The 25,192-nt window shown below is 36.2% G+C and overlaps 1 protein-coding gene across 1 annotated transcript in view; it reads left to right on the forward strand.

Annotated features, from left to right (window-relative positions):
- The window catches only part of LOC107727261 (rho GTPase-activating protein 26-like), a 57,017-nt gene that overhangs the window by 15,630 nt on the left and 16,195 nt on the right, over window positions 1-25,192 (forward strand). The window contains exons 8-16 of the mRNA XM_016537063.1: window positions 981-1,017; window positions 1,175-1,240; window positions 1,328-1,402; window positions 5,860-5,944; window positions 11,620-11,678; window positions 13,942-14,047; window positions 17,050-17,209; window positions 19,388-19,538; window positions 21,314-21,470. Coding sequence (XP_016392549.1) covers window positions 981-1,017; window positions 1,175-1,240; window positions 1,328-1,402; window positions 5,860-5,944; window positions 11,620-11,678; window positions 13,942-14,047; window positions 17,050-17,209; window positions 19,388-19,538; window positions 21,314-21,470 — 896 coding nt within the window. The remainder of the gene's footprint in view (window positions 1-980; window positions 1,018-1,174; window positions 1,241-1,327; window positions 1,403-5,859; window positions 5,945-11,619; window positions 11,679-13,941; window positions 14,048-17,049; window positions 17,210-19,387; window positions 19,539-21,313; window positions 21,471-25,192) is intronic.

A 25,192-nucleotide genomic window follows, 5' to 3' on the forward strand; every position in this document is an offset into this window, starting at 1 on the left:
TTTTTTCAGGTTTCTTTGATGAATAGAAAGTCCAGAAGAACCGCATTTAGGCTATCTGAAATAGAAATCTTTTGTAACATTATAAATGTCTTTATCATCACTTTTGATCAATTTAAAGCATCCTTGCTAAATAAAAGTGTTCATTTCTATAATTTATTTTCAAAAAAAATTGATACTGACTCTAAGCTTTTGAATGGTCTAGTGTATAATGTTACACAAGCTTTTTATTTGACATAAATGCTGATCTTTGGATCCTTCTATTCATCAAAGAATCCCGAAAAAAATGTACTCAACTGTTTCTTGAAAGATCAAAGACCATTTTTAATATGACTCCGACTGGATTCGTCTGAAAGAAGAAAGTCATATACACCTAGGATGACTTGAGGGTGAGTAATTTATGGGCTAATTTTCATTTTTGGGTGAACTAACCCTTTAAATAGTTAACTTTTTTTATTTATTTGAATATTTCTTATCAATATTATTTGGTTTTGATGAAATAACTAGTTCAGTCATGTAACTCTAAATGGTGCAGTTCTTCTGAAATCCTCCACCTCCCCCAGCTCCACCTGTCTAGATCTGCTACCAGATTTATGTATGTCTATTCATGCAGCAGCAGCATATCTTACATGCACACAGCAGCGTGCTTAAACTATTCTGAGGGTTGTCATGATTATAGACAGATATAGATAGATAGATAACAATAAAAATGCTGCCTATGTAGGCAGCTCACTAGGTTTTGGAACAGAACCATGATGTCTTAGCATGCTAAATGGCTCTTTCAGTGTGATGAAGCCTGTTTTCGAAAGCTTTTAGCGAACAGATTATGTATGTAAAATAGTACAAATGAGGCAGTTGTATTGCATGCTGTGATGACTTCTCATCTGGTACCACTAAATTGTACTTGTTATGCAGATTTTTTTTCTTCCTAAGCTGCTCTGTATTAACAGCCACAAACTTGACCAAAATGTCTTGTCTCACAGGTATACACCCTGAATCGTGACAGCCAGAATGAAGCTAGTAAGTATGGTGCTATTTCTGTCTTCATTTGAATCACAGAATCATACACACTTATCGTGCTGGTTTCATGAACACTTTTTTTGTTTTGTATTACTGTTTTACCATGGAGGTGTATTGATGTTTTTGTTTTCCTCTCCCAATGAACTTTCTATTTAAGTGGCACAATTAGATGTCCTCGGCTTCAACATTGTCAAGAAATTCATCTATGCCATAGAAACCAGAGGTACGCCTCATGTTGTTTGTTAGAAATCAAGGTCTGATGGTGACCAGCACATGAGTAAGTGTGACAGTCTGTGGTTTTCTCTATCAGGTATTGATGAACAGGGGCTATACAGGATCGTCGGTGTCAGCTCCAGAGTGCAGAAACTACTCAGCCTGGCCATGGGTGAGAATCAGCACCCTGCTGCTGGTTATTTTGTTTTAATGAAACCAGGAGATTAAAATGAAATGAATTTCAGCCATAAATGTCACATATACAATTTCTCAGCCTTAAAACTGTTTTGAGTCAGCACAGACACTGTGTTAGAGTCATAATTAGGCTCAGAATATGTACACATTTTTTTCTTCTTCTTCACATTTTCTCTGATTCTAAAGAAATATTGTAATACATTGTACCTGTACTATGTACTTGTTGGATACTGAATGCTTTAAGCCAAAACCACAGTCCTAGAATTCACACTCATACACTTTCGCTAATTACAATCACTTTAAATTAAATGGAAGGTGGGTCAATGGCATATGACACTACTTTCTTTTCTGTCCCGATCTAATAATTTATTATTTAAAAAAAAAATTAAAATGCAGTCATACATTGGTTTGAATACACCTCTTCTATGATGAGCACTTTTTCAACTTAAGAATTAAAATTCAATATGTTTTTTGAGGGGCAAAAAAAGTCATAAAGCATGCACTTTGTAATAATATCACATTAAAAGTTTTTTTTTCTTTAAAGTTTATTTTATATAATTACGTTTTAGTAATATTTTGTCACGATTTAATGTACATTTATTTTGATGCATTGACTAACATTCTAAAGCATACGTAAAATACTTCTTAATTGGTTATAACTTCAATATTACATTTAAAGTAAATATATTTTAAATCTGCTAAATTCATCATGTACTAAATTGTACATAAATGTCATCATTAGAAATGGTAAATAAAATATATATTTAAAAAATGACGTACAAGTTTGAGTAGAAATGACATTCTCTACTCAAGTATATCAAAAAATTCAACTAACTGCATTTAATATAAATTTAAACTATAGCACATTTTCATTTAATTGCAAGTAACATGCAATTAAGTGTCCGAAAACATTACATTTTTGCATTTAAGTATATTCTTTTTAAGTATATTATTTCCATAATAAGAAAGGTATGCTAAAATATGTTATTACTTTATGCATGATGGTTACACCACGTCATTTAATTAAAGCAATTTTCATTTAATTTTAGCCATTAAATTGAAACTTTATTTGAAAATAATATAAAGGTTCTTCAAAACCATATGAAACCAGCATTTAAAGAAAGATAGAGTACATTTCTAAGAAAATGTCACATTTGTATTATTTTAAACTAGGTTTTTAATAGGTTTTCCTTTTCTTTATCATGGATATTCTTATTTGTCGTTGACCCTGGTAACTAATTTTGTTACAGTGCTCACTTGCAGGTTTTTTTAGACAGCTTTGTTAATTGTAATGTGAGCGCTCTAGTTGTCACATTGTCACATTCATTATCAGCGACAGCTTTGTTGATTTATAATGGAATGTATCTAGGTTTGTCGCATTACTCCCATGCAGTGTAGATAGATATATTGATTATTATGTGAGTGACCTAGTTTTTTCATGATGCATTTCTCTCGTACGGACAGATATGTTGATTAGCAATGGTTCTTTTTTGGTGGTATTGAATCGTTTGCATGGTAGACACATTGTTAGATTTCTTTTTCAATTCATTTAGTTAAATAAAATGAAAACTAGGTTAAAAGAATATTAATCTGTCAGTGTTGAATGCAATGAACTTTTTTTGTCACTATGCCAAAATGTATGCGTGTGCCTCTCCCATATTACAATATTTTTACTGTACTTTCAAAGCACATCTGCCTCGATTAAGTATTATATTTGTGTATAAAGCTTCACTTAGCAAGGAACCATTATTATCAGCTGCCTAAGTATAAACGCAACCCTCTTCACATGCAAAAAGTGACAGCAATGCCGTCACACCCTGCGGTGAAAGGCAAGGCAAGGCAATTTATTTCTAAAGCACGATTAAAAACAACAAGTTGACCAATGTGCTGTACAGATTCTAAAAAACATAGATAAGCAGACAATATATACAGTGGGTACGGAAAGTATTCAGACCCCCTTAAATTTTTCACTCTTTGTTATATTGCAGCCATTTGCTAAAATCATTTAAGTTAATTTTTTTTCCTCATTAATGTACACACAGCACCCCATATTGACAGAAAAACACAGAATTGTTGACATCTTTGCAGATTTATTAAAAAAGAAAAACTGAAAAATGCTCAGAGGGGGTCTGAATACTTTCCGTACCCTCTGTACACATCACTTACACTGCACAGAGCATACATTCAACATAAAACAACATTCAACATTCCAACAACATGTCATTGAGCAGCATTTTGCACAAAAGCCTGGGAGAATAAATGAGTCTTTAAAAGGGACTTAAATGACACCAAAGTGGAGGCAGTTCTTATGTGTAAAGGCAAACGGTTCCAAAGCCTTGGGGCCGATACTGCAAAAGCACGGTCCCCCACAGTTTGCGTCTCGACCTAGGAACAATCAAGAGATTTTGGTCAGAGGACCTAAGAGATCTTGATGAAGAGTACGGTTGCAACAAATCTGAAATATAAGATGGTGCAAGGCCATTTAATGATTTAAAAACAAACAGCAAGATTTTAAAATCAATTATATAACGGACCGGCAACCAATGTAAAGATGACAAAATGGGAGTGATCTCGTGACAGGGTGAACTGACTAATCCCTACACACAGGGAATTACAGTAGTCCAGACGAGAAGACACAAAAGCATGCATCCCTCTTTCAAAATCACAAAAGGATAAAAACCGCTTAATCTTTGCCAGTGTTCTTCAGGATGAATGGCAGGATAGACTTTGATGTTGTTGTGTTACTCACCAGATCACTGGTATTTATCTGCCTGTCTCAGAGTGATAATGATATACTATGACTATACTACTGCTTTAGGAAATGTTTTGCAATTTTGATGCTAATTAACTGTTGCCAGCATACATACTGTGGGTATAGAAAATAATCACCCCCTTTAAAATAATCACATTTTGCTGCTTTGCAGCCTGAAATGAAGATGGACACAGTTTTTGTTTTATCCAGCTATATTTACTCAGTGCAACTTATAACATTCAAGTGATGGATATAACACCAACATGTCAGAAAAAAAAAATACAAAAACAGAATCACTGAGTTGGAAAAAGGATCACTTTCCTGGAGCATTTCAGTCTTTGGTAGTGCAACTGAAGCAAACAATCAACTATGGGTGGCAAGGCACTGTCAAAAGATCTCCAGGATAAAGTTGTGGCACAAGGAGATACAAAAAAAAAAAAAATCAAAGGCTTTATCAATGCCTAGAAGCACAGTGAAGTCTATTATTAAGAAGTGGAAGGTATTTGGTACAACACAGACCCTCCCTGGATCAGGACATCGCTCCAAACTGCTTGAAAGAGCCAAGAAGAAACTGGTCAGAGAGGTAACCAAGAGCTGAAGCAGCTGCAGGAATTTATGAAAAAGAGTGGTCATTGTGTGCATGTGACAACAATATCACAAATTCTCCACAAATGTATCTTGTAGGGGAGGGTTGCAAGAAAAAAAGCCACTCCTCAAGAAAGGCCACATGCAGTCACGACTGAGCTTCGCCAAAACACACCTTGAAGATTCTGAGGCAGATGAGACTAAAATTGTATTATTTGGCCTCAACACCAAACGATATGTCTGGTGGAAATCCAATCCAGCTCACCATCCAGATAACAGCATTCCTCCAGTAAAGCATGGAGTAAAGCTTCGATAATATCCTGTTATGGGGTGTTTCTCTGCAGCAGGAACTGGAGCACTGTCAGGATAAAAGGAAAAATGGATGGAGTAAAATACAGTCAAATTCTTGAGGAAAATCTGCTGCCCTCTGCCAGAAAGTTGTCAATGGGAAGAAGGTTTACCTTCCAACATGACAATGACCCAAAGCACACAGCAAAACTGAGCACACGGTGATTGAAGGAGAAAAAGGTGCATGTCCTTGCATGGCCTAGTCAGAGCCCAGACTTAAACCCCATTGGAAATCAGTGGAATGACTTGAAGACTGCAGTCCACAAACGCTCACCATCGAATTGAACTGAACTTGAGCAGTTATTGCAAATATTGGCAAATATTGCAAAGTCTAGATGTGCAAAGTTAGTTGAGACATATCCCAACAGAATAAAGACTGTAATTAAAGCAAAAGGTGGTTCAACAAAATACAGAGACAAGGAGGTGATCCTTTTTTCAACTCAGTGATCCTGTGTTTTTTTTTTGTTGTTTTTTTTGTTTCTGATATGTTGGTGTTATATCTTTCACTTGGATGTTATAAGTTGCACTGAGTAAATACAGCTGGATAAAACCAAAATTGTGTCCGTCTTCATTTCATACTGCAAAGCATTAAAATGTGATTGTTTTAAAGGGGGGCTTTTCTATACCCAATGTATGCATTGTTTACTTGCACATACTGGCAGTGTGCTGTGTTGGTAATTCCAAAGGTTGAACAGAGGTCACTGGTAAATTAAATCTGTCTAACCATGGGGTCTATAATCCTCCTCTAGACCCCAAAACCTGTGCAGATGTGGAGCTGAACAGCACAGAATGGGAGATCAAGACCATCACCAGTGCAATAAAGCACTACCTCAGGTACCAACCCACCCCTTCACATATGACCACATGACAACAACCAGGCTATACTACACAAAATGTGTTTTACCTGTCTTGATTTGACTGGCTCCCGCAGTCTCAAAAGTTACCTTGACCGCTAAGGTATCAGCTCAGGGCTATTAACCTAAGTATACATAGAAACCATGTAAAACATCTTGGCAACTACTGTAACAATAATAAACTCAGAATACTTGCATAGTGAACAGTTGGGTCCCTTCGCACAAATGAGTCAACAAGCTAGCAGTGTGCTAAGCTAGTAGGCCTATTCTGAGTATTTAAAGAATGAGAAATATTTAATGCCATAATCTTTAACTTTATTTATAGCGCTGTTGAATGCTTGAATCTGATTGGCTGACAAACATATTAAAAGGTGTGCAATTATTTTAAGCGAAACACGGCTAAAGTAGTTCCAGGCAGGTCTTGACCGCATTGCATGTCCAGATCACTTCACCAAATAATTTCAGTTATTTCAAAGGTCCTTACAGCCTACAACAGCCAAAGAACCAAAACCCACAACAACACTGACCAAGCAAATAAATATAGTAAACAACAGGATAAAAACGCCAAATTATTTTCATGTTTTTGCCACAAAACTACGTTTTATTATGTAGGGAAAACATACTCTGTTTCTACTTTGTTCTCTCCCTTACAAAAGCGCACACATACAGTACAAACACACACTCACACACACGGAAACATGCACACGCACAGAAACATGTTGTCGGCGCTGCTCTGATGATTTTATCATTAAAATAGTTTAGCAACTTAAAAGTTCTTGAAGATAATGAACTTGCAGTTTCGCTATTAGTAGAAATGCAGCTGCCGAACACTGTTTAGAGACACACAGGCAATTCACACACGCTTAATCTCTCTCTCTCTCTCTCTCTCTCTCTCTCTCTCTCACTCTCTTTCTAATAACTTCATTATTAACTGAAATAGTCTGCTATCAGAATTAGCTTTATTCGCCAAGTGTGTGCAAACACACAAGGAATTTGTTGTGTTTTTTTTAGGAGCTCTTGGTACATACATACATATATGACATGAGAACAGAAAGAACAATTAAATAAGTAAGACTAAAGAAAAAAAACTATAAATAAATAATAATAATAGTAATAATAATGTGGTAAAATCTGGAACAGAAGATTTATGTACAGATTTGTGTATTATTTACTGTACAGTTTTATAAATAAAAATATGCATATGTATTTACATAATACTTGAATATCAATGGAACAAGACTCCGTTACTAGGTCTAAAATTAAGTTTTGGAATTAGCAACGGAGGTGTTGGATGAGATGCGTAAGAAATTAATCCTACACACGAATGTTTTAAGGACAAAAGCCTGATGAATGTCTTTTAATACAACATCTGAAAAATATTTAAGATCTGGTAACCATAGTATAAGCGGAATGCAGCGGCAAAAATTCCCCTTCTAAGGAACTTGTGCTGCGTCCTCTAGCAGACACTTTGGGGAATGCTGCCAGCATGACCGGTGTCTGAAGCATGTGTAAAAAAACGGCAGTCCTATTGGTCCACGTGGCCCGTGACGTCATTGGCAGGTGCCCGGAAGTATAAAAGGGCACCTGCTGAATACATCACCAACTTTTGTTGTCTTCAGGAGCTGTATGTTTGCAAACAGTGTGTACTACTGTATGTCTGTGAAGCCGGGCGAGCGTTTGAAGAAGTGCGTGTCTCTGTGTCAGAGGTTTTTGACAACCGAGGACACGCACGACTTGAGCGTTATGTGTCTAGGTGAGGAGCATGCTCCAATCACGTTTGTCTCTCTTCTCGAGGGAGGAGAGGCAAGCATCTGCGGCACGCAGGTCAGGTCCCCCTTATTGCCGAGGCACTGCGGAAGCTGGGGATCGCAGGTCAAGCTCAGTCATCCTCTTTGAAGTTTCCTGCCTTGCCACCCGTAGTGCTTCAGACCACCTCGCGCTTGAATGGCAGGGCGTATGTGGCAGCGGGTCAGGCTGGTGGAGCATTGCACACCATGGCAGTGTTATAAGCCTATCAGGCTGACTTGCTGAAGGATTTGGATTAGGGCAGAGGTTTGTCTCCTGAGGCAGTTGAGGAGCTGCGCCGCGCCACCAAGCAAACTGCTGCTGCCATTGGTCTCTCAATGGTGGCTATGATGACTACGGAGAGGCATCTGTGGATCATCTGTGGATCATCTGTGGGTCATCGGGAAGAAAGAAAAGGACTTTCTTCTCGATACTCCGCTTTCGCCTACTGGACTTTTTGGCACTTTCATCGAGGCGTTTGTGGATAAGTTCAGAGAGGCAAAAGCGCAATCAGCTGCTTTCAGGAAGTTCATTTCTCAGAGCTCCAAATCCTCCTCTAGGGGGGTGATTTGTCTAGAGCTCAGGCTCATAGACAAGATCAAAAGTCTAGCGTCGCTAACCGTGCACCTCTTTCAAGGAGTTGGCGGTGGAAAGCTAACGCTAACAAAGGGAATAAGGATCTCAGGGACATCCTAGATAAGAGACGTGGTGATCGCCTGCGTCCTGAGGCTGGGACTCCTTGATCATTCTCTTCCCTTCCTCCGCTTTCCCCCATCTAGTGTTATGGCCACTGCTTACATCAGGCTCTGACTCTGGACTAATGATGTCTTGTGTGTTCGCTCTGAGCGAATCATTTACTGATGGTCCGGATCTCCCTCATATGAGCTTATGGTCAATAACACAGTGACTTTGCTAGCCTACTGTGGGACTGACTCTGATTGGGTGCCTCCTTAGTTTAGCCATCTGAGGATGGTTATATTCAATGGCAGGACGGGCTTACTTGAATACAGCTATCTGAGGCTAGCTGTGTTCTTACTTGCAGTTGCGGTGAGCCCTTTCCTGGAAATGTAGCTATCTGAGGTCTGGGTAGTTTCAGTCGGTCCCCCTTCTGGTAGCTCCTTCCTAGGTACATAGCTATCTAAGGATAGCTATGTGCTAGCTCAGTGATTGCTCCCCTGCTCAGGGTATTTAAGTAGAGGTCTCCTTGAGCCCTCGCCTAGACAGTGCTATCTCCCCCGCTAGGGTTGTAAGCAGATAGCCCACTCTCTGTGGTCTGGGCAGCTTTGCCAGAGTTCTCTCGAAGGGAAACGTCTCGGATTATGCATGTAACCATGGTTCCCCATGATTCTTTGGCCTGTCTGTTTATGTCTCCTTCAGACAACTAAGTTGGTGACGTATTCAGCAGGTGCCCTTTTATACTTCCGGGCACCTGCCTATGACTTCAAGGGCCACGTGGACCAATAGGATTGGCGTTATTTGACATGTGCTTCAGAAACCGGTCATGCTGCCAGCATTCCCCAAAGTGTCCTCTAGAGGACACAGCATCTCGTTCCGTCTCGGGGAACCATGGTTTACATGCATAACCCGAGACGTTTCTCCTCTGCGCTCCAATTCAATTATCACTCCGCTCCGGGTTCACCATTTCCCGCTCCTCACTCCACTGTTTAGAAGCACTGCTCCGCCTTCGCTCCATGACGAAATTTGTGGCTAAAGTATTTCAGTAGCCTGTTTTGCAATATCACAAAGTTCTGTTCAGAACTTATATTAAACGAAAAAACAAATACATAATACTAGAAGAATAGTTTTAACGTGGTTTATTGGAACACTATAGTTAGCCAACATCTATATTAAATGACTGTTTAACTCACTTGTCTGTGCAGTGTCTCTCCACTATGGCAAAGCTGAGGGTTGTAGTTACTTCAGAAACAGAAAGAATATGCTATAATTTTTCTTGTTTTAAGCTGATAAATCACAGATTTACTACCTGTACAATAAACTGTTTAAAACGTGAATTCACACAATCAATATTGAATATCCACATGCTACAAACAAACAGATTACCACCACGACGCTCTGACTTCAAAAAAATCTACTCTGCTCCAGTCAAAAATCACGCCGCTCCACTCCTAGCTCCGATCACATAATCTGTTCTGGTCCGCTTCGCGTCATGGTGATGCACTATTTTCTAATAATTCAACGGCCCGTCGTCAATTATTCCTTACTTACCAGTATAAGTAGTCGTATTTACAAAATTAAGACTTCACATATTGAGTGTGTCAAGTCGGGTTCCTTACCCACTTACAGTAAGTGGGACTTAAGTCTTTAAATGTAATTTCATAATTACTTCTGTTGTGTTTGAAATATGCTTAAAGTGTACTGCTAAATGTACTGACAAGCATTTATGGTGAACTAAAATATGCTATAATTTCTGTTGAAACTTGCATGTCATGTATTTAAAGTATATTTAAAGTAGATTTAATATATTAGATTATTAACTGTAATATCTAGTAACATTACAGTTAGATGTATAATTAAATGTTACATATGATTTAGTATGTTAGTCAACATCAAAATTGAGTATTCTTTATTAAAGCAAAAGATTATTGAAACATAATGCTTTAAAATGTTTTTTATAGTAAAATATTTTATAATTTTACAAAGTGCACTTTTAAAAATGTACTTAAGTGTGTTAAGAAACATAGTTTTACAAGTTTTACATGAGCAATTACTAGGGATGCAACAATGCACCCCGAATCATACCCCGAGCTGGTTGAAAATCGATAAAAATATGTGACGATTCAAGTCGTTTGAGATGTTAAACTAATCGCCGTACATTTGGGGGTGGGAGTTTATATCAATGTATCTCTGATGGGAACTGACTTGTCTTCAGAAAAGTTTAGATGGTATTTTCTTTTCTAGACTGGTGTTTATAAGCGCAGTACTGCTTTGTTTACAGCGGTAACCAAGGAAACACTGTATTGCTGCTGTTCCATGAGTGCCACCTGCTGTCAGAGAGTGAATTTGCATCTCATTCAGCCCGTCTGCTGTTTTTGTTTCATTCAGATATGTTTTATGTAGTATAGTTTAACAAAGGTGAAGTCAGAGCATTCTGTTTTTGCTTAAATTTCAAAATTATACAATCTAATTTAAACCAAGAACTGCTCATGCTGCATGTATGCAGCATCTTTGTTTGGATCGTGAATAAAATGTAGTGGTTGCCTCTAATTTGAAATAAAAATAGCACACCTTAGATTGTTTATATGAAGAGATTTCTTTTATTTGCATTTATTTATTTGAGTTGGGATTTGTTTTAAAATTTCAATTTAGTGTTGTTATTTGACATTTCAATTTCACAGAGAAATGTGCAGCATTTGTCTGAAAAATAATAAAAGGACACCTTTTCATTTATAATTTGACTTAAATCTCATTTTGTAAAAAAAAAAAAAAAAATCATAAGATAATTGTATTGTGAAATCAGTATTGTGAATCGTTCCATCCCTAGCAATTACCACTCATATTATTTTCAAAAAATATACAAATATAGTAATTAATGTTATAAACATGATATATTCCAATTACCACTTACATTTTTGTCAGAAAATATAAAAATACAGTCTGACAGACAGTCTGATTATTCATGTAATTCCACAACATTGCTAATAATCTACAAATTAGCTTGCAGGCTAAAAATAAAACCTCTCAGAAGTTAGTAAATATGCATAAGCATTTTACAACGATAGAGGAAGACATATCATCATCATGCATCCAAACATTCTCAGTTTAATTTGTCTCGACGCCATTCCTTCTGTTTTTGAGTCTATTTGGTCTGTTATATAATCGCTAATATTTTCTCTTCTCCTCTTCTATCAGGATGCTGCCGGCCCCTCTCATGACATACCAGTACCAGAGGAGCTTCATCAAAGCAGCCAGTGAGTTTCTCTCTATCTGTCTGGTTGGTCTGGCCGTATTTCCCCTGATCTATTTTGACTATTTAAAACTATTTGACTATAGTTCGACCATTTGATAAAACACACTACAGAGTAGGAGTGCTCAAGCTAGTATGATCAGAAACAGGAAACCGGGGTGTAGAGGAAAGAAAATGGATTTACAGTGTGGCAGCTTTTGTCTGAGACACCGAGGGATGTTGTCCCTCTTCCAGATCGTCTTTTGCATCTCATTTGTAACATAAACTTTGATTTTCACACTGCAAAAATTTTTATTAGAATTAGAAATTTGACAATTGAGTTTTAAGCACAAACTTAATTACATTTTATTAGATTTTTACTTAAAACAACTGTTTGCTAAAATTGTTAAATATATTTCATAAATTATTAAAACTAATTCATAAATTATTTTTCATAAATTATTTCACATTTTTTAACTAATGAAGAAACAATAATTACAGATATATTAAATACAAAAATATACATTGTCTGAAAACAATATTTAATGCAATTTTGCTGCTCAAGTAAATATATCTTGCATAAGGATGTTTGGATATTTTTGTACGTGAAAACAAGACTGATTATTAAGATGCTTTTTTTTTTTTGCATTGTATCTCATGCTATCTTCATCTTATCTCGTTTTGCTTTCTACCATCGTTCCCTTTTTTGTCTCTGTTTTTCTGTCTGTCTTTCTTTTCTTTTTTTTTTGCCAGTCCTTAAGGGTGATGTTAGGCCCTTGTCCTCATATGAACTTTTTTTTTATTCTTTCGGAGCGCTCCACCCCCCACTTTCTGCCTTTCATTTTCTCTCTTTTTTTCCACTCCTCCCCTCGTTCATTCCTGTCTATGTGAGCCATTTATGTGATAAAGAGCAAGGTGCCATCTGGAGTTTGCCCATCAGCAGAGCGAGAGAGAGAGATGGGGATATGGGAATAAGGGAGTGAGAGACGATGTGAATGTGTATGTAACTGGAGAAGAGAAAATCAAGAGAGACAAGAACGTGTGAAAATGTGTGTGCATGGTCTACAGGTTCGGTTTCTGTTCAACACGATCAAATACACGACTGGTCTGGTTATGTCTTGCAGGGGTTTTTGAATGGCTTGGATTAGCAGCAGATCATTTCTTCATCTATATTTTGTGTTTAAGATAGTAAGACTTGTTTTCAGACAATATATATATTCTTGTGTTGAAGTTTGTTCTTAAATACATTTATTTATTTAAAAAATTTTTTTTAGAATATATTAAATATTTATTATGCATTATATATTTATATATATATATATATATATATATATTAATACATTTATAATTAAATTTTATACTATGCTATAAATAAAAGGCTGTGGCGCTCATCCAGGTGTTGTGTGTTCGAATTGTAGAATTTTACTTGAGAAGCAAAATGACTGTCTTGTTCTCTGAAAAATGTATTAATTTTTTACATTTTTGCTTAAAACAAGAAAAAAAGATATCTGCCAATGGGGTAAGAAAAATAATCTTACCTCAAGGACAAATCAAGATGATTTTTCTTACCCCATTGGCAGATATTTTTTCTTGTATTAAGCAAAAACTAACAAAATTCTGATAATTTTTCAGAAAACAAAAACATACTAAGTAAGAAAATCATTTTTTTGCAGTGCAATTAATTAATGAATTACTTTTGATTGTATTTATTTATTTATTTATTTTGTCCCTTATCATGTCTAAAACAACCTCTTTTATATCTCTCTTCTCTCGCTGTACTCTTGTTACTGGGGATTATTAGGATATCATGGCAGCCAGAGAGATCACTCTAATATTTCAGTGACCTTTAAGAGCCGGTGTCTGGCGGATTAGCTTTGCTCTTAATGGACACTGCTGTAGCGGTCACATACACTAGGTGGCACTGTGCTTTTACAACAAGGCAGACACAAACACATGAGCATTAATGTCATTTTAATTGGAATAATGTGTCTGTGTGGGTCCAGACTGTGTCAGGAAGTGACCTCACAGAATCAGGAACGGGATCTTTTGTTCTGTTTCACAACATCAGCAACAGATGCAATGTTTCAGACCTGAAACGTGTCAGTGAATGTTGAAATGTACGTAAAAACGTACACGGCCGAAGCCAGTGAGACTGGACTCCCATTCCTGCTGCGAATGAGTCAAATACAGCAGTAAAACGCCTACAGTTCATGCGGAACAAAAGGAAATGTGCTTGTTTTCCTTTGCAGCCACTTACTCTCTCGCTTCCTCTTTCCCTGTCTTCCTAGAACTGGACAATCCCGAGGCGAGGGTGGCAGAGATCCACTCCATAGTGCACCGTCTCCCGGAGAAGAACCGCCAGATGCTGGAGCTTCTCATGAAACACTTGGCTAAGTAAGTTTAGGTGTTGACGCCCCCTTTTTACTGTGTTACAAATCCAGCAAAGACCTAAGAGGATTTCCATTGTAAAAACCACAACCATTCTGATGGTAATAAAGGCCTTAACTTCCCTTCATGTTTGCCCAGCTGAAAAGAGTGGCTTGTTTTCCTTCACCTGTCCTTTCCTCCATCTCTTTCCCCAGCTCCATTTTCTTTTGTGCGAGTTTAATTTGACACCCTGACTGCCGAGCTCTGCAGAGCCGCTCCTCTGTGACGCTGGCAGCTCAAGGAGTATTTTGGAAGTTTACGGAGAAAGTCCACTCACAAGTGAAAATGCTTTACACAAAGCAGCTTTCTGCAAAAGATCAGGGGCCTCATTTATAAAATGTCGCGTAAAAAACCATCCTAAATTTGTTCTAAGATCATTTCTCAAACGTGCGTAAGTGCGATTCAGAGAAAACGAACGTGCGCACAAAAACACGTGCGTACGCCTCTCTTCCAGATGTGACATTTATAAAATCGCAAATGATCTTGAAATTGTGCGTAGCTGACTGGTGTGAGATCTCCACCTTGTAAACGCCCCCTAATTAATATCATTACCATATAAAAGATAATCACCGTCATTGTGCTCACCTGTCTGCCTCTAATTATTCACCCCATATTAGTTCCTGTCTGTCTGAGCATTGGTGTCGGTTATTGTAAATGTTACCCCGAGTGTGTGTTTCTCACCTACCTGTACCTGCCTTTGTTGTGTCTACATTAAAAGTCTTTATTGGAATCCTTGTCGTCCTCGTCGTCCTGCCTGCCTCCACACATCCGGACCGTGACAATCACAGAATTGGTTGCTGATATTTATATGCCCATAAAGTAAGATGAAATTCAGATAGCTTGTAATGTAATCAATGAGATCTTTATAACAGTATAGAAGACTACTTACATCAAATGCATATAAATATCAGTTGCCTCTCTCTCTATATCTCCTAATAATATGTCCTAGTAAGATTATATTTAGATGCTTAGTTTTATGATCAAAGCTCTGTAGTTTTATTGTGGGGGGCAAAACATACAATGCAATACAATACAATGATTGAGAAATGAACAAATAAACGTTCCTCAAAAGCCTGATGTATCATTTTCAAAACTCGCATTTTAACAATGAAATATAACCAAGAAGAACCATATATATATATATATATATATACAGTGGTGTGAAAAAGTTTTTGCCCCTTCCTGTTTTTTTAATTGTTTGCATATTTGTCACACTTAAAAGATTCAGATCATCAAACAAATTTTTATTTTGTTAATAACGATTTTTTATTACCGTTAATAAAAAATCTGACTACACTGCACAATTAATCTCTCACACTGCATCTTCGTTGTTTATGATGAATTCGGTGCTTGCACGTACACCGCTTTTATTATTATTGCAGCTTAGATGTTCAAATAGTTGCACTACTCTGACTTTGCCACAAGGAAAAGTTCGTAAGCCTGCTCAGACCCTGACGTGGCGGTAAGTACTTTTCCAGGTCAAAGACCGTTTTTATAAATATGAACGTTGCCGTGGATTTTAGCGTACGCACACTCTAAGATCAAATCTGTGCGTACGCACATTTTATAAATGAGGCCCCAGATTCATAATCCGAAAGAATTATAGGAAGTAGAAGTTTAATACCCACTTTGCTTGCCCTCAGGACAAGTTTGGAAATGATGTTGTAGTGTGGAATTAATAGTTTCATCGGACAGTAGCAGTGAAAAACAACAGCAGCTGCATAAGGTTAATTGGGACTCATTTAATATTGACGGTATGCTGATTAGAAGAAATAATTTCTGTAAAGGTTTTACCTTGGGTTCTGTTGACACTGAATCATCATTTACAACAATTGTGTAAAAGTCATTAAATATCTGACCAGATGGCTGAAAGTTTGCAAGTTCAAAACCCTAAAAAAGTAATACCATTAAAGTCCACATGAAATGAACAAAATGGTATTTCCTGTGTTGACATATTTCCTAATGAGACAGGAAGTTGAAGTGGGGCATATCAAATGCTTTGTCCTTTTTTTATTAGACAGTAGCTTTAGTTTAAAACCTGTTGTTCACTGTACAGTCTTGCTTGCTATTTATTTATTTATTGAGTATCATTTGATGTATCAGGCTTTTATGGCTCATGATATCACTGTAACGCCCCTGTGGACTGTTTGTTGTGGTTTCTTCCCTTTGTGTTGGTTTAGCCCGTCTAATCATTAGTTAATCACCGTCATTGTTACTAAAAGGCCTGAAAGTATAAACATTCAGTCAGACAGAAGACATGTAGTAGTTGTAGTAGTACAGCAGGTTTTTCAGCAAAGTTTTGATCATGTTGGTAATTTAGAGGCCTTAGATATTTGTGTATCAAGTACGATACAGTAGGCTTTATAGGGTTAAGTGGCATTTTGGGTAAAAGCCAAGATAAACTGTGTGTCATCAATGGTCTTCTATGTCAGTGTGTGTGTGTGTGTGTGTGTGTATGTGCGTGTTTTTGTGACATATGAGGACACAAATTTGTATAATGACATGGGTATGACATAGATATTACAAGGAGAAGGTGACTTATGAGGACATTACCCCATGTCCCCATTTTTCAAAATGCTTATAAATCATACAGAGTGAGTTTTTTTGAGAAAGTAAAAATGCACAAAGTTTCCTGTAAGGGGTAGGTTTAGGGGTAGGGTTGGTGTAGGGCAATAGCACATACAGTTTGTACAGTAAAACCATTAGGCCTATGGAATGTCCCCACAATTCACAAAAACAAACCTGTGTGTGTTTTAGGATTTCAATTATGGTAAATTTCCTAAATTAGATTTTTAAGAATGCATAATATTTGACAGCAAATTGATCAAAGAACATTTCCATTATTTGTATTGCTTTTATTGATTAGTTATTGTAGCTCTATTTTTTGTTATCAATAAAGCTAACTACTCAGAAAAGCACTACAATACAATAAGAAATAAATGACTTCAGATATCTTACTCTCTCACCAGAGTGGCCAGTCACCACCTGCAGAATTTGATGACGGTCGCTAACCTCGGCGTAGTGTTCGGCCCTACGCTCTTGAGGCCTCAGGAAGAGACTGTCGCTGCAATCATGGACATCAAGTTCCAGAACATTGTGGTAGAAATCCTAATCGAGAACCACGAACGGGTATGTTTATAAATGGAAACCAGCCACTCATCACCATATTATACCAGGAAAATTGGTTAAGCGTTAAGAAAAAGAGCTTTATTTCTGAACATTTGGTGATGATGTGCACAGCTAATGAGTGAAATGGCTCGTTAGGTTATTTCATTTCTATTGGTCACTTCTTTTCTGACCGTAATCACCATAAAGGTGCATGAGCTGTGTTGCTGACACCTAGGTGTGAATGAAGGATGTAATTCCCTTTCTAAGGGACTCGCTCAGTCCACATTTGCTGTAATGGGTAACTTCAAATCCAGCAGGGGTTTAAAGGGTAAAGCAGCTTAGAGTAGTTGCCATGGCAACATGCAAATCGGCTCAAGGCTGATTTCTTAAGCTGAGCCCAGTGTCACATGACATATGGCCACTTCCTCCTGCATGAATGGGTAAAGTGGGTGGGTTTTACAATCAAGGCTGTCATTATGTCTTGTACAATTAACTTTCCCATGTCTCATTGCCATAAAGACATAGCACACTCATATGCTAACCTGTAATGAATCTTTCTGCTTCAGCCTAAAAGCATTGTTGGCTACCTATCCTATATATCTCAACAAATATACACAGTTATGTACAGCAGGACTGTAAGATAAAACTGATCCTCAAAAAGCTTTTCACAAGTCTTGTCACAAGAGAAAGTTTTTTTTTTCTTCAGAATTCTTAAAGTGATAATTCAGGTTTGTGTTTTTTTTTTGTTTTTTTGGCATCTTTTACTCGCCCTCATGTTGTTCCAAACTTGTATGATCCATAAATGAGGTATTATACATACAGTATTCAATAATAAAAACTGCTCTTTTTCCTTGTAAGCTTTTCTGTTTTCTAAATGTAAGTTATTGATATTTTTGCAAATTGAAATATGTAACATGATTCAAGTAACATTTTCTTTAATAACCATCTAGTTAAAGAAAGTTCTATTCCAAGTGCATCACACATGAGTGCTCAACATGGTGTAAATGTAAAACTAATTTACTTGTTAAATATCTTTGCAGAAAAGATGCATGAAATATGATGGCACATATTGTACAAATTTCATTGCGACTTTAAAGTATCATAAACGCAGTCCACTATAGCATGTTAGCATGTTTTCTTAAATATCTGCAAATTAGTGCTGTCAAACGATTAATCGCGATTAATCGCATCCGAAATAAACGTTTTTGTTTACATAATATATGTGTGTGTACTGTGTATATTTATTATGTATATATATATAAATACACACACATACAGCATATATTTTGAAAATATTTACATGAATTTGCATGTATATATTTATATTCATAAAATTTATATTATATATAAATATATTTAATGTATAAACGTAACATATTTTTCTTAAATATATACATGCATGTGTGTGTATTTATATATACTTAGTATATGTGTATGTACTGTGTATATTTATTATGTAAACAAAAACTTTTATTTTGGATGTGATTAATCGCGATTAATCGTTTGACAGCACTACTGCAAACATGATATTTTTATGCTTTAGTACAGTCAAAAAAATTACATACAGCATCTTTAAAGATATTTAAAAGTGTTTTTACAATATTTTAATAGGAGTAAATTCAGTTAATTTACAATACCGTTTTTACAGTGCATATTTATACTTGCTGTGTTGCAGGAAACATGAGAACCAATTAATTTATCATTAATATTTCACATTAAACTGACCGTGATTCGTGCTTGAATATTCAGACGTGCAAATGAGATTTAAGGGGTTTTGATGGAGGAGAGGATATTCCGTGTGATGTGAAATATGTATCTAATTTCAGTCTGTTTGTCACACATAGCTATCGTATGACTTCAGACTTGAAATAGAGTGTATATGAGTCATAGGGACCTTTCTTTTTGGTGTCTTTTGGAGCTTGACAGCCACTGGTAGCAGATTTATAGCTGTCATACAGTATTTTTGTATGGAAAAGAACAGCTTTTTCCATGGAGGAAAAAAGTCAGGTTTGGAATGACATGAAAGTGACCAACTGATGGTCGAATTGTCATTTTATGACTAGACACATCTGCGGGGTCATATCCTCCCAGGATCAGTAGCAACATTTCAGTCTGTTCTATTTTTGTGGAGACACTCATCCCATCATTGTGGCGCTCTGACATTTTCATGTTGATTTGAATTTCCTTTCGGCTCTGCAGATTTTCAAAGACATGCCAGTGTCTGGAGGAGGGCAGGGCAACTCCCAGCTCAACCTGCCCAGGCGGAGGAGTGCAGACAGCAAGGCCCCGTCCTGCAGCGAGAGACCCCTCACTCTTTTCCACACCCCCTCATTTTCAGAGAAAGACAAAGGTACACCAGCAAGTGCTTACTTTGGAACATCTAAAATGATGATAATTCTTTAAGACTAAAAATTATGCTAGAATACCTTTTTTTTTTTTTGTCAAATAACAAAATATTATGTTTCTCATATATATATATATATATATATATAACATTTAATTCGTTTCATTCATTTGATATTTCTTGTATTTATTTTTTAAACCATTAATACGCATTTATTATCATTACTTATGCAAAGTTGAATAAAAAAAAAAATTTCTTTCTAAGGGTACTTTCTTGTGTCTATTCAATGCTTTACTCATTTAACACAATAATGAAAAAAACATCTTTTGATGTGTGATTAATTTGCGATTAGTTAGATAAAGTAATCGGCACATCATGTAATTAATTAAATAAAACTTTTGACAAGCCTAATATATACAGTATATATGTTTAATCGTAAATGTTTTTTTTTATAAACATCTTTTAAACATCATTTTTACAAACAAAATATTTATGAAAATGTAGTTTAATGTGATTCAAAAGGAAATTCTGAAGATGTTTGGTTCCTCTCAGGAGTTTATTTACATTGGATTTACTGTACATATCTAAACTTTGAAGGAGGAAATTCAGTTCCTGGTCTATAAACTGTTGTGCTAAAAATACCAATGCAATTAATTATTAAAATAGTTTCAGGTTTCAAGTTGGCACACCAGACAGACCAGACACCACCCTGTTTGCAATTACTTTTGCAGTAAACATTTTGCTGCCAACCCCCTCTGGGCATGTGACGAGTAAACTAGTACCCAGTATTAGATCCCATTCAGTTATTGTCTGAAATAACTAGCAATATAACTTGAATTGCTTATTGAAATACAAACCGTCATTCAAATAATTTCAAACCACTAGATCCCACCAAACCCTGTTTTAGCCACAGGCTGGAGTAATTACATTAGCATACTATTAACTCTTCAAATTCGTTTCATTCATTTGATATTTCTTGTATTTATTTTTTAAACCATTAATACGCATTTATTATCATTACTTATGCAAAGTTGAATAAAAAAAAAAATTTCTTTCTAAGGGTACTTTCTTGTGTCTATTCAATGCTTTACTCATTTAACACAATAATGAAAAAAACATCTTTTGATGTGTGATTAATTTGCGATTAGTTAGATAAAGTAATCGGCACATCATGTAATTAATTAAATAAAACTTTTGACAAGCCTAATATATACAGTATATATGTTTAATCGTAAATGTTTTTTTTTATAAACATCTTTTAAACATCATTTTTACAAACAAAATATTTATGAAAATGTAGTTTAATGTGATTCAAAAGGAAATTCTGAAGATGTTTGGTTCCTCTCAGGAGTTTATTTACATTGGATTTACTGTACATATCTAAACTTTGAAGGAGGAAATTCAGTTCCTGGTCTATAAACTGTTGTGCTAAAAATACCAATGCAATTAATTATTAAAATAGTTTCAGGTTTCAAGTTGGCACACCAGACAGACCAGACACCACCCTGTTTGCAATTACTTTTGCAATAAACATTTTGCTGCCAACCCCCTCTGGGCATGTGATGAGTAAACTAGTCCCCAGTATTAGATCCCATTCAGTTATTGTCTGAAATAACTAGCAATATAACTTGAATTGCTTATTGAAATACAAACCGTCATTCAAATAAATTCAAACCACTAGATCCCACCAAACCCTGTTTTAGCCACAGGCTGGAGTAATTACATTAGCATACTATTAACTCTTCATTAGGATAGCAACATTTCTGCTTTTCCATCAGCAGTGGAGAAGAGGAACAGTGTGGTTGTAAACTCCAGTGCAGACTTGTCATCAGTAAATTGCAACAACACACTCAGCTGGACTCAACTCGACAGCCTGCCCACTGGAGACGGAGACCACGATGGGCTTCAGCTGCCCAAGCAGAGTCGGCCTAATTCACTGTAAGTACTTTCTTTAAAGCTAAAGTGAGTTCAAATACTGTCTCCTGTTCTTTTTGTTGCCTGTTTATTTGAGCGTCTCGGCCAGCCCAACACAACATTAGCCGAACCAATGCCATGAATTCGTTCAACCAACAGAAGGTAGGGGGAGTGTTCGGGAAGCTTAACTCTTTCCCCGCCAAACACGGAATTTTCCGGGTTTCCGTGTTTTCACTGTTATATGCTCGGGGGTGCTATTACACATCTCCTGAATGAGTCCACAATCTCCCTATCAAAAACACAGACTAGGAAGACGCAGAAACGAGCGATCTCATATGTAAGCAGATGCATATGAAAAATAATGAAATCATATGCATATGAAATCAACAATAAACAGCATATAAATGAAAACTGCCTAATGTTACCGAGTGAAATGGCGATCCCGGAAGTGGTAAAGGACTGTGAAGCTTTGGGGGTGTTGATGGAAGCGATCTACTGCATCTAGTATGCTTTGATCATCGAACTGAATATGATCCAGATGTAGTCTTTGATAAAAATGCGATTTTCTCAGCTTTTTTATCAAAATGTTGCTTTTTTTCATGAAACCTACCTACATTCAAGTGTTGATAAAACAAGAATGTTTGAAGCTAGAATAAAACTGATTTTTTTTTTTGTTTAAAAGTAGAGGCTCTTTTTTTTAATGTATTGCATGTTCAAATATTCATACAACAAAATATTTTTTTGTGAAAATGATCAAAAATGTTGGCGGTGGCTGACAACTTTTTCAAAAACGCTGGCGGGGAAAGAGTTAAAAGCCATAATTTTCAGTTATCAAACCAAGCAGCTTTCTGTTTCGTGTGACCAACTTAAACATGACTAAAACCTGAACTTTTTCCGCCCTCACTTGAAACTCCAGATCACACAGATTCCTATTGAAATGACTGTAACAATGGTACATGTGACATGGTACATACATTTAGTCAGGCTTTCTTGCACCAAAAAGTAGTCATAATCTAGTTTTGCTTGACCATTGTTTTCTCCGACCTGTAATGCACATTAAAGACATAAATATATAAATGACCTCTGGCCAAATGTTGATGTATAACAAGCACAGTTCAATATGTGCATGCACTCATTGCTTTGTTGTTGGTTCAATGTTAGAGCATGTCTACATACAGTAATAGATACAACTTAATTGATCATCTTTTATTTCCAAAGAGAGCAAGAAAAATCCTGTTTTCCTTGATACATCACCTTCAAATACAAACACACACTCTCTCCCAAGGCCTGCAATAATGCTTTTCCCCACTGCTGGTTTTCTAACTGGACACACTGTTTGCTGTACACATGTCACTGTCTCTGGTGGGCCATGGGTCTGTAATGGATTTTTAAACCACTATCTTGGGCCCATTTTGAGGGCTCTTAGCTGTGCACAGAATAGGGGTAGTTTTTTTTCTACTGTTTCACTATAGCATAAGCACAGACATAGCAAATGTTTGCTCCACTCTGAATGACAAGGACAAATATACAAAATGGCCACCCAGTCTCCATGTTCACAAGAACTTGAGCTCAGTGAAACACACTCATTGCTTTGCTGTTTTTGGAAACCTATTAGAAATCTGAATGCAGGCAGTTTTCTCAGAAAATTGTACTTCTGAGGTCAGTTTAAAGTTTTCAAAAAAGTTTGTATTTTATTAGTGGTGTTTGATAAGGCAAGCATTTCTATTAATATTGCTCATAATTTAGATTTGAAGAAAGCTCTAATTCTAAATATTACATTTTAGCACGTACTGCTACTTATCCTGCACTGTATGTGCTACTGACATCTTAAATTCATGTGGCTTATTGGGGTGATGTTTGCCATTACTATTCTATGCAATGAGACTTGTGAAAAGAAGCAAATGAAGGAGAGTTTTGAGCCATTTCTTCAGACCAGAATATGATATAACCAGAAGCTAATATTTAGAGTCTAAGAACAATGTGATCAACATACATGCTACCTGTATAAGGTCCTCTTATCAAAGTACTGAAATGGGTGTTCCTCAGGGGTCATTATTGGGACCACTTCTTTTTACATTATACTGTATATTAATGTTTTACCTGAATTTAAAATGTATGCAGATAATACAGTTATTTATGTATCAGCAAAGACCTCAAATACAATTTTGTGTACACATTTTGTATGATTAGACCTTACATATCAAGTAAAACAGCCAAGTTATACATGTATGCACTGGATTTTTTTTCTTATCTCTCATAATGTGTCACTATTTGGAGTCAAGCTCCTCATTCTGTTATTATGTCAATAATATCTCTATATAAACAGGTAATATATAAACAAAGTCAATGATGTGGCATTGTTGGAAAATAACAAGAACAAAAGCTGTTTACTGTTAACTGTTTTATACATTTCTCATGTTTTGAAAATCATTTAAAAAATGTAAGTGGTTTTACCCTTAAGGTTATTTGTCAATTAATAAGGAAACAAGAGAAAAGGGCCAAGACCAAGACGCAGAACAGCCTTGGGGCAGTCATAATTTTCACTGAAGGGAGTGCACTCATGGAATGCTTCACCAATACAGTTTAAAAGACAAACAAAATTAATACAATTCTGTAAAGCTATTAAAATATCTTAAACAGAATCAATATTTTTTCAATCATTATTTAGGGTTTACATAACTAGTTAATTAGTTATTGTATTGTATTTTTATTCCCACATATATTGTATTACCATGTTTTGATTTGATGCTAGATTTGTATTCATTTATTTACTTTCCTGTTTTTAAAATGTGTTTTGAATTTTAGATTGATTATTGGTTGTTGTATTTCTTAGGACAAGTGCTTTAAATTATCTATTAACAAGAAGCATATAGAACATCAGCTGTAATGTGTAATTAATAATACATTAAATAAATAAAGTAGAGACATCATTGAGCAACCATGTACAGTGGCCTTAGCAGCCACTCAGAACACCCTAGTAATCGCATAACTATGCCTTTGCAAGAACACAATAACAGCACCTTTGCTACTAAATTATTAGTATCTGAAATTAATAATGACATCTTTATTACTATTTGGTCATTTTGTAGATCTTTATTGTCTTGTACATAGTTTTTAGTTGTAGCTTTCGTCTCAGGGTCAAAAGGGCAGGTTTTATAAGGGACTGAACAACGTTTTGATACAATCTGCGTTTAATTTCATTACCTTTCATTGGCTACAGTCTTTGCATGCTTTGAGGTTTTATTATGTGAACGGAAATGATCAAACCCAGCACAATTTCCTGCCAACATATCTACTGTCGAGAGCCATGACTACTGAGGTCTTGATTTTAACCGGTGTTCCCCATGATTCTGTCCTGGGCCCTCTCCCAACTTCACCCTACCAGCAGGGGTTCACGCTCTCATGTTTCACGTGGAAAAGAATTGTGTTGTGTAAAAGTTTATTCCTGTGAAATACACTCACAATGATACCAAGATTATTGTGAAAAAAAGCAAATCTCTTCTGGCCTCCAAACATTTAAAAATACTGTCATAGAAATATTTCCTTCTCTGTACATCTTACACAAAGTCATTAATCAGTCTCAGGGCAAGTCAAGACATGTTCTGCTTTGACTTGGCTGAAGTAGCAGGTAGTCTTGCAGTGTTGCCATGTCCGCTTATTATAAGTAACTTGGGCTTTTTTCCCCCATAAAGTCACTTATAAATATAAGAAGTTGCAAGTTGCATTTTTGGGCTTATTTTTCAAGA

The sequence above is a fragment of the Sinocyclocheilus rhinocerous genome, unplaced genomic scaffold (genome assembly GCF_001515625.1).
Source record: "Sinocyclocheilus rhinocerous isolate Xijiao unplaced genomic scaffold, SAMN03320098_v1.1 scaffold95, whole genome shotgun sequence".
Taxonomy (NCBI): Eukaryota; Metazoa; Chordata; class Actinopteri; order Cypriniformes; family Cyprinidae; genus Sinocyclocheilus; species Sinocyclocheilus rhinocerous.